The following is an 11,116-nucleotide window of genomic DNA, read 5'->3' as shown; positions in this document are numbered from 1 at the left end:
GCGAGGTTCCCCATACCCCCCCCCACCTCCCCGTGTCTGCCAGCGAGTGGCGGCCGTCAGAGTGGGGGGGCGGGGGGCGTCAGGCACGGCCCCAAGCACAACACAGGACAGCCACATCGGCTCCACGCCTCCGGCCACAGTCAGAGGCACCCGACCCCAACCGGAGCCGCTTATCAGGCCCTCCTCCTCCTCCCCCCCCCCGTGCCATCACAGCTGCAATGCTGCTGTGCGATACACTGCCAGTCGTACGTTGTTTTTCGCATTTTTCTCACAGTCTTATTCCAATTGTGCCATCGGTGTCGCGTCACGTGACAAAGTAGACGGAGCTCTCGCAAAGCGACGCATTGCACGCTGGGGGTTAGAGAATGGCCCGCGGAAGTGGGTATTAGAGAACTACTTTTGAGATCCCTTCAAGTGAGCTTTTTGTGTACACGCATTAAAGGCTGCACTTTCCCAGCAAATCTGCCGCAAATACATTTGAGTGACATTGGCAGTCAAGCCATTATTATTGTTGTAGTTCTCAGAGCTGGAATGGGGCAAATTAAGTGGATTTTGTTTTTAATTGGCAGTCGCATGTGACCGGGCTGAGACGATCACCTCTCTCCCCTCGAGAACCCAGTTTGATTTCGCGTGGCTTGGAGTCTGAACCCAAACCCAGGATTTCAACGGTGCCGTTTGAGTGCTCTGCACCGTGAGCCGTAAGGCGACGTCTTGTTCTGCCGGCGTTGTCTCAAACACGGCCAAGATCAGGGGACGTGTGCACATGTATCTTGGCCGTGGCGTAGCACGTTTGGCACGGGTCCTGGTCCACGGAATTAAGTGGGGGTGGCCCCTGTGAAATATTCTTCCCTCTTCGTAACCTGGTGCCTGGGTCCCTCTGACCCGTGTGCTCCGGGCTAGTTGTATGTACGTATGTTGAACTTCTTTTATTCGCACCGTAGCAAACCGACCGTGCTAATGGAAGGTGCGGTGGAAGGACAACGAACTAAAACTAAAGAAATTAATTTTCAATCGACATTTACAAGTGCATAAGGGTCCGTCCGTAAAAGGCGTCACGCACCTGGGGGGGGAGGGGGTCAGACATTTGTGACGATGTGTGACGAGGGGGGGGGGGGGTTGAGAAATGTGACGTCACATCAAAATGCGCAACTTTTAATAAATATAGACAACACGTTCTACTTAATTAAATAGACTTTTTGATAAATGTTTTCTCTTACAACATCAGAGTGCAGCGCCACATTAAATACGCACTACAATGACAATAGTTTAAAGCGATTTGAAGCATGTTTTATTTTTAAAATAGAAATTTTGTTTTGGGGGGGGGGGGGGGCAGAGCTTTGTGACGTCATATTTGAAGGGGGGTCTGGCTTTTTGTGACGCCGTGTGACGAGGGGGGGGGGTCAAAAATCGTCTAAAATCGCGTGACGTCATTAATGGACGGCCCCTAACTCCAGTAGCTTCCTAATATCGGAAGGAAGAGCGTTCCAGACGGCCGCAGAAGCGCATCTGAAAGCGCACGGTGCAGTGGCCGCCTTCGTTCGATGGCGAGTTGCACCTCCTGCACACTTGATAACTATACCACTGATAATTGGTTTTTTTACCCTTCTATCTGGCAACAAAACTGACACCTTTTTTTTACGAGGAATCATGTTTGCATAGACCACAATACCTGCAGTCATAATGCAAACAAAAAACATAACTCTGATATCCTTGAAGTTGTTTGAACTTCAAGGACAGTGCATACATTATCAGAGTTATGTTTTTTGTTTGCATTATGACTGCAGGTATTGTGGTCTATGCAACATGACTCCTCGTAAAAAAGGTGTCAGTTTTGTTGCCAGATAAGAGGGTAAAAAAACAATTATCATATTTTTTTTTACTGGCAAATGAGGTACCAATGGTAACTATACCACTGTTCTGTGGGCGTCCTGTTCACGTGGACATGTGTACATGCGTGTGTCACGTGTGTAATCACAGCACTGAGTTCGAAGCAGTCCATCAAGCGAGGAGGGGTGGAGCGTGTCTGGGGGAGAGAGGGAGGGGGGCTGAGAGTTTTCAAAACAAACGCTCATCTTGAGAGAGCTGCCAGCTGGTGGAGAGAGTGACTTCCCTGATGGATGCAAGGCTCTGGTGAGCAGCCCTGATAACCAGCCCGATGGAGGGGAGGCAGCCTGCCCACGACAATAAGTGGAAACTGGCGTCACCTCCTCCACTCCGTTCCGCTCTGCCGCCCCCCGCCCCCCCAACAGCGCGTCCGCGATGTCCTCAGCAGGTGCTTTCATGTCGACGTCACAAATAGTTGCCCACCCCCCGATCCTCCTCCCCTCCCAGAAACCCATTGTTTTATATTTTCGCTCCGTTTTCCTATCGGACGCGTGGTTGCGGTGTTGATAAAAAAAAGCAGAACAACGATCTAACGTCCAGATTGCGACGAACGTTCGAGAAAGGGAGAGAAGGGAAATGCCGATCGTGTTAGCGCTCTGCAGGTCGTTGGAGGTTTGGGGGGGGTGGGTGGAGGGGGAGCGATCATTTGGCAGCTCTGTGGATCCCGTAATCCTCCCACACCCCATTGGGCAACTTGGTGAACAGAGCGAAGCAGTACAGCATGCGGGTTATTTTTAAAAAATATATATAAAATATGTTTTTGTATTCCACATCCACTCCCACACATCGTACATTGCGACGTCATGAAGCTCTGGAACAGCATTGCCAGGGGCATTGGTGGCATCGGCAGGCGAATCGGACTCTTCAGAGCAGGCAGGGCGGGCGGCGGGAGGTGATTTTCTTTGGGGGAGGTGGGGGTGGTCAGGGTGTGTAAAACTGTTTAACACGTGGCAGGCTTTCACGACCAATATAATCCATAATAGACGGGGGGGGGGGGGGTTTGGGTTAGATAACGACACATTTATATATTTACGCGATCTAACCCCTAAAAACCCCTCTTATGGATGTATTTAAAACTGTTCTAAGCTTTAGGAATGGGCCCCATGTACGCGTTGTATTCTCATGAAAATCACGTAGTGAAAATCACGTAGTGATTTTGTTTATAATTTTTCTATCTACGTGGCTTTACCGAAAGACCCAAAGACTATAAGAATAGGTGTTACCCTTTCTGGAAACAAAGCAGGCGTTAAGATGGTCAAGCACCAAACAAAAACGTTTTGCAAGAAATCAACTGCTGCATTAGCCACGCGTACGTGTGGTGAGCATGCAAACTAAAGCGTGCTCCGATAATAATAATAATTATATATGGCATCGTCTTTGAGACTGATCGGGCTCCACCAGAGTCAGCCGCCTTCTTCTTGAGGGCCCAGGCGTGTCATCACTGGCAGAGCAGTTTAAAGACAATGCACTATCAGGGCATTTATAGCTCGGAGTGAGCAGCTTATAGCTTCTTCCTTGTCTCTAAGCTTATAGATCAAATGCTCCAGTGCTGAGATTGGGCCCTAATGAATACAGTCATTGAATATGGGGAGGGGGGGGGCGGGTTCGTGATTCTTCCATGTACTAAATATTGTTTTCCTGGCCGAGCATGTGTGTTCTTAAAAAAAAATGCATCCGTGTGGAGCATGATCTCATCACACACACGTGGGGGTTTTCCCAAAAAATGGTTTTCCAAAAAGATGTCTAAATTCCATGCCAATCGCTGATGAAAGGAATTGGCCAAACTATCCCAATGCAGAACGCTCCTTAAAAAAAAAATATCCTGAGACTCGGTGACGCTTTCCTGCGTTAACAAAGGGTATTATATTGTCATTGCATTTGTGTTTATGCGTAGATCGGTGATGTCGATCACAAGAGTGAGGGTAACTACTCCGCTGTCTCTGTCATTATCCATACGCCCACTGACACCACTTAATAATTAAGGAATTGTACTTGCAGGGATGCCACCAATCAATGTGGCTTTTAGGGAGAGGAGCGGGGGTGCAGTGGTTAGCGCACTGCGCTACGAACCGGCCGAATTTGACTCTGAATCCAAGCAATAGTTAACACCACTGACGAGGGATATCTAAACCGATCCTGGGCCATCCCTGCACCTTCAACCTGCACTGTCACAGCGTGGTGAAGTATGGTCAAACTACCCCAAATGACTGACGCTGCATGGGGAGGCTTTAATCCAGTAGTGGTTTTGACAAAGCGGGGAACACGGATCAAATCAACCACAGTGGGAAACAGCGAGCTTGTTCGATAACATTATTAGTTATTTAGGACATTCTCAATTGAGTCTGTGGACTCGTTGCCAAGAGGGGGACCTTGCTTGGCACGTGCGGCCATTTGAGTTGTTTTTGTAGTTGTGTTGCATGCGGGAGGAAACGAGAGTGCAGCACTCGGACAAGATCCACACACACACACCACAGAGCAACTCTCAAAGCATCGGCAGGCATTACGGGGACAACCTACTTGCTGCACTGCCCCGGGCTGGGAAAATACAAAGCGATAGATACACACTTGGCGCGCTCTCGCATCGGACGGCGGAGGAAGCCGATGGAATGAATTTGGCAAAGTGATGCCCCGACCGACCGAGCGAGCGACCTCTGCCCAGGGTGTAGATGCAGCACGGCGATGATCCATCAGCGCGCATCCTTCCCGAGACACGAGAATTCGCAGATTTCATACGGGAAATTACGATACCCCTCTGATTCTCCCTATCCTGCACACCCCCCTCCCCCCCAAATCAGGGTGTAGTGATACGCAGAGAGAGAGAGAGGGAGCGAGATACGTGGCAAGCGACAGCCCTTGAGATAGACCAACTCGGAGAGATGCGGAGAGAGATGAGACGATGCTAGCGCAGACGCACGCGCAACGAGAGCCATTTCAGAGGCAGACAAAAACTTAGAGAGGGACGGAGAGTGCAACATAGAAACGCAGAGAAAACGATAGAGAGAGAGACACGAAGAGAGACGACACGGGGAGAGACACGAAGACACACACATAGACACGGGGAACAATAGAGACAAAAACACACACGCAGAGAGAGACAGAGACACGCACACACGCTGAGCAACAGAGAAGCACATACAAGGGGAGGAGAAAAGCAATCGTACAAAGAGACGCGAAGACCGAGAGAGAGAGAGGCGGAAAGTGACAGAGACATGTCCACGGAGAAAGGCATCGACATCAACTGAACAGTCGCGTAAACTTACGTGGGGGCAGGGCGTGCCTTGCCCCCCCCCTCCCCAAGCTACGAGTTGGTGCCCCCCTTGACAACCACCACGAGATGGGTTTTCATCAACGGCGTCTACTACATTATCAGCCCTGAGCTGATAATGTAGTTGACGCCACTGAGACCCGAGACATTGACTGTGCACTCGTATCTCTCCACTCCCGTGTCTGGCGGCAGTTGGAGGTCGGTTTCCACTTCCTTGAGTTCAGGAATCGGCAAAGAAAATAAGAAATAAGAGCCATTGTTTTTGTCTTATTCGGTAAAAAAGCCTAAATATTTCCAGAGCCGCGATGCTCTGTGTGATGAATACGAGACGGTGAATCTTTAATAAATGACGGTCACGAAGCGGTCTTTAAAAAAAGTCGCGATGCGACTCCGAAGTTTCAGGTTTGCCGAGCCCTGCTTTATTTCAAAATCTTGAAGTCGGGGGTCTGGTCTGTGTGTGTGTGTTCAGCTCTCACGCGCCACTGATGAGAGCCGTGGTGGGGAATCGAACTCGTGTTGCTCGTGGTTTATAGCCTGGTGCACGAACCACTGCGCTATGAGCGAACATAGCGGTCCATGCCCAACAAAGTCGTACCAGGTGCACACGTAGGCTTTCACCACCACGAATGTGATTCATAATTGGCGTTCAAATGCATATATGTCAACTTTATTTGATTGGATCTGGCGGGTGGTTGGAGGTTTGTCGTAAAAAAATAAACTGGCATTCTCTCTCCACTTTTTAACCCACAAGAAACGAATTATGAATCATAATAGTTACACTACTTACATTTAATTTGTTTTTTTTTTTATAATTATAGTGAGATGCGGCGGGTAAGCTCAGGTGGAGTGCTCGTACCAATCACATCTGGTGTGTTCTTCTTAGGTTTTGGTGTGTTAGCAGCATTTGTTTGAACAAGCTGTTGATGGAGACCCGGAAGGTCGGAGCAGAGTGAGCTTGATTAAACAAACGCTTCTGAATAATATTGACCCGGAGGTCCAATATTACGTGTTATACGTGGAGAAACGGAACCCGGCTCTGCGCTTACATATGATTTACTAATAATATAATTACACGTACTTACACATTCTGTCGATTAAAACCTCATTTCTTTAGAACTGAATTTTGTGTCCAGCCTGTTTGCCCTACCCGCGCATCGCCGATTAGCACGGTTGGATACGTACGGTGCGAACAAAGTTCAACATACATATTCATTCTATTATGCATACTGTACATTTGTTTAAGTTGTCGTACCGGCCATTCACACGCATATACGCCTTAACTTAAAATCACGATTTCGTCCCATATCACTCCAGCTATCGGAACTTTATTAATTGGAGGTGGTGGGAGGGGGAATGTTTTGTTAGTGGCTGAATGGATGCGCTCATGCGGACAACTAGAAAAGTGGATCAGCGCGCGTCTCGCTTTGGAGGTTTTCGTGGGGGTGGGAGCCAGATCTCACAAAAGGCCTCTTCCTCCACGCAGGTTTATTAAAGGAGCGATGCGGGGGGGCTGCGGGCGGTTTAAATTAAAGGCGACTCTGGGGTCAAACTATGCGTGGAGTCCCTCGCGATAAAGGTTTGCCCCCTTAGGCGGATTTTTATTTGATTGACTTTTGCAGCCATCCAGCTGCGCATCAAACGAGATAGTTGGGACCCTTACCAGCGTTATACGTAGCGTGAAGTGAGAGCTTAATCCTTAGGCACGCAATGGTGCCGTGAACTCGCATGTGTGTGCGAGAATATCCATTTGAGGACAGGGCTACGGGAAGGGTTAAATAAATGCGATGGATGGACACTATGTGTTGCAAGAGTTTCAGATATGAGCACGTGAAATGTCCTTTACATTGCATGGGTCAGTTTAAAGTTGGAAGTGTTTCGATTCTCAAAAGAATACGAGGCCGAACGTCCATCTACATTGTGAGGCCTTGAACCGACTGGGACATTTTCGCATTGCCACGGTGGTAATCGTGTTTCCCCAAAATGTGGTGGCTACAAATTTTAGCCACCACAGCATCGATGATTGGCCGAATCGGCATCTCACCGGGCAAATTGAACACGAAACCCTACCGTTGTTAGTTTGAGCGCTTCTGCCTGAATTGGGGTGTACGTTGGCCAAGTGCGGTGCGAAATAAGTTCCACATACGTACGTGGCCATGTCCACGAATGTTTGTCTTCGTGTCGCAGGAAACTGGAGAACCACCACGCACTGCGAGGTGACACTTTGGCATTCTCCTGGCCACTGCGCAGCCTCGCGGCTTAAACCTGGCAGGCCCTGATGTTGTTGGTCACCCATCTAACTACGAACCAGACTCAAATATACTTAGCATTCGAAATCTGATTAAATCGGGCACTTCTTCAAGTTGATTCGGCCGTAGGCATTTGCAATACTGTAACGACAAAAATCACATCCCTTGCCCAAATAGGAGAATGGAATTTATATGAGATCCGATGTGTTTATTTAATGCTCACGACCGTAAATGTTTTTTTGTTGTTGTAACATCAGTATCCAAAAGAGGGCAATTGGATCAGGAAATGCCACGCTCACAACAATCCTGCAACTTCGCAGCGCACTGCAGAGCCAAATGCAAATCTACTTCGACAGCATTCGGCGCACATTGCAACGTGAACCACAAAAGCGCCGTGCCATTCGCGACACTTTCCCTGTACGTATAGGACGACAAAACCCCATCGCGACAAAAAAATATAACAGGGAGGGCTTGAAAACCACGGCAGAAACTACTCAGCACTCGGCCTCAGTGCATATATATATATATAAAAAAACATCAGCAGGTTCCAAAGAGCTGCATTAAGGTCCCCTTGTCTCAGCTAGGTCATCGTCATTTGAGCGGACGCGCGTGCGTTCCAGCCTTCCACTCTGGCGAAAGTTCCCTTTCTTCCGATCTTTTTTGTTGACGATAACGTCCTCATCAAAGCGTTGCGACGCGTTTCCACCGCATCCGCCTAGACGTGGTTGTGGCTGCGGTGCGCGCGCTTGTGTGTGTTGTGGGGAGTTCAGTCGGTGCGGGCGATTCCAGACTGCTGCGCTCCGTACACGTGGAGCCGATAAAGGGTGAACGATCCGAGATGACACCGGCTTCATTACTCCTCGCTCCGGGCAAAACGGGTTGCGCAGATACGGTCCTTTGGTACCGGGGATGGAGCGATGAAGACCTTTCATGTGCTCATTAATCCTGCCAAAGCCGACCCCGTCCCTCTTTTACAATGGCCGAGAAGATCTGGATTAGCGCAATAATAAAGCAGAAAACGCGATTGATTCCACGTGCCCGTTTTCTTCTGCCCAGTCGGGCCACTTGCAAATGATCCTCGGCTCTTCTCAGTTACCCCCCCGCCCCCCACCACCACCTCCGATTCCGCGTAAACAAGGGATTACCAGAAATCTATAAATACATGGCCGACACACTGCTACCGAGAGACTCACTTCTCAATTTTTTTGCGGCAAAGACCGAAAAAAGCCCCCCCCCCACCAGTTATTCCCCGGCAGAGCCGACTTCTCAGTTTAATTGATCCAGTGATTGGAAGTCGCGTCGTTGTTCGCGAGTCCCGGTGTCCCTTATGTGACTTTGTGAGCGCCGTGGCCCCCTCACGGTGGCGAAGATGTTGAGATCGATCGTCGTGGCGGCGGCGGCGGCGGTGCTGATGGTGGTGGTGGTGGCGCCGGCGGGCACGAGTGTCCAAGCAGAAGGGTACAACACCACTGGGAGCTCTCACCTACCTCTCACCTACCTCTCACATAGCTCTCACACGCAAGACTTGTCTTTGGGGTCTGATTTGTTTCGCGTCTGTGCTGATGTTTGTTTATTAACAGGTCGGGGTGGGGGGGGGGGGCATATTGAGAAGACCGGAAGATATTATTTTGAAAGATAGAAAAAAGATGCAGGAAAAACAATAACCATCATTGCGATAATTGTAAAGCGATCATGATAAAAAGACGTGTTTTCGATACATAATATGCTTTCAATATGTATAATATCGCAGCTGCAACGGTTTCTTCTTCAATACAACTTTCATTTTATTGCAAATCTGTAATATATACAAGTTACAGCCAGATAATGTAGAGAAAGGAATGATCAAAATAACTTGAGTTCAGAAGAACATCAAGCCACAACGAGCCGGTCAACGTGGAACGTTGGGTCAGCGTTGGTTGGTCAAACAGTTCCAACCGCATGCCAATGTTGGTCCCAACGTTTGCATGTTTACCGGAAAGCGCGAGTTGATAGTGGATAACCCATTGAGAGAGAGGTTTTATCGGTGTTTGTGCACTGAGAGATGATGGTGATGGTGTGTGACTGTTCGCCTACACGAGGCACGTACGGTATTTGGAAACTGCCAATGTGGCTAGAACGCACACTGCGATGTACGTGCCATTGTGATCCATTGAATCGAGTCGACAGATCCAGCTTGGTCCATCTGTTGTTTCGTATGCTATGAAGAAGGGCCATGGACTGAAACGTCGCCGATTATAGATTCATATTAAGGCCATAGTGTTGTTTTCGAGTTTTTTGTGTCGATCCTAACTGCAAGACAACCAAGCTGAGACTTGAAACTTTGCAGAATCAGAATATGTATTTATGCTGGAGGAATCTGATGATCTATAAATCTCTTTCACAGATGCCTAGTTGTTTCCACAGATTAGTTTGACATTCGTGTATCTCAGCTTTAAGTCCTCAAAGCTCTGAACACTGGAAGAGATACGTGGAGGGTACAAGCAGCAATGTAATGAGCGAACATAGGTCATTGCTCGAAGCATCAGTCGCATGTTTCTGTGTTAGGCAGTGTTCACATGAATGTGGTGCGTTATTTCCCGACTTGTGCGTCTCTTGATTCTTTTGTTTTTCTCTAATGTGCTGGCGTCTGTTAGAGAAAAAATAACTTGCTAATCTCCCTACTCGGTGTTTAAGCAATTGAGAATGTAATATTTACATTTATAATATTGATATTTATCTATTCGGGAGAGCGTGCCTGATTTTAAGTCTCAAGACCGAGCATCGCCGAGTCTGATACAATCTGCAATGAGTCTGATAAAATCTACAACGTGGTCTCGCCAAGTTATAAACATGGGGTGAAAGTATTTCCTTAATTAATTCGACTACACGTGAGCCAAGAATTGCCGTCATTATGGCGATGCGTAACGATGCACCCATGCCTTCACCCACGTTTCGACCGCGTTGTCACATGTCGAATAAATAAAAAAGAAAATCGATGTTTAACGTCGTGGTGACTGTAGCAGCCACTAATGGCTGCTGCAGTGGTTACGTGAATAAGTTTACAGTGAACTGTATGCGCGAAGAATGTGAGAAGATCGAATCCCACACGGTCGATGCAATGCACATTATCGAGAGATTAAGAAAACGACGTTATGTACGCGATTAATCGATGCATCGTTAAGCGTTTGCTCATGAGCGACTGGCGGGTTGCCTTAGCGTGGCGCAGTGCTCTTCACTAATTTTCAGCGGTAGGGGGTGGCACTTTCGCCGAAAATACATCAACAGTGTGAGGGCCGCCGCACCATTTGAAACAATTTGACAGCGCGATGACGACGATGATTGTGATGATGGAGGGATGGGGCTGTTTTCACATGTTGTGTATTTGTCGGGGGCCGCGCACGGCAGGGGTCGCACTTAAAAGACGGCCAGTTCCCCGTTGGCCTTGCAATGAAGAACACTTTGCGCATCGAATCGAGCCGGAGGTGAGGTGCGGTGCGGTGCGATTCCTCAACAGGCGCTGGTGCGAACGCCGGGTGCTGTCCACGGAGCTAGAGGTGCTGACGCCACGGCGTGAGCTGTCGGCTCCCTGCAGCGCCCTGTTGCGCTTCACCCTGCAGGGATGGAGGCTGGACGCGGATAGGATGCGCGCCGAGCAGGGCGGGCATCCTGAGCGGGCGACCTCCGAGGCCACGTGCCACCTGTACAGGTGAGTTGTGGGTCACCCCGGGGGATGGAATCGGCG

The 11,116-nt window shown here is 48.9% G+C and overlaps 1 protein-coding gene across 1 annotated transcript in view; it reads left to right on the top strand.

Moving 5' to 3' along the window:
• The first annotated feature begins 8,764 nt into the window (after positions 1-8,764).
• Positions 8,765-11,116, top strand: part of LOC144728614 (SCO-spondin-like) — a 186,020-nt gene continuing 183,668 nt past the window's right edge. The window contains exons 1-2 of the mRNA XM_078608203.1: positions 8,765-8,853; positions 10,889-11,080. Of these exons, the coding sequence (XP_078464329.1) occupies positions 8,765-8,853; positions 10,889-11,080 (281 nt within the window). The remainder of the gene's footprint in view (positions 8,854-10,888; positions 11,081-11,116) is intronic.

This window comes from Lampetra planeri, chromosome 1 (assembly GCF_965212315.1).
Source record: "Lampetra planeri chromosome 1, kcLamPlan1.2.h2, whole genome shotgun sequence".
In the NCBI taxonomy this organism is placed as follows: Eukaryota; Metazoa; Chordata; class Hyperoartia; order Petromyzontiformes; family Petromyzontidae; genus Lampetra; species Lampetra planeri.
This window is presented reverse-complemented; position numbering and strand designations above follow the sequence as displayed.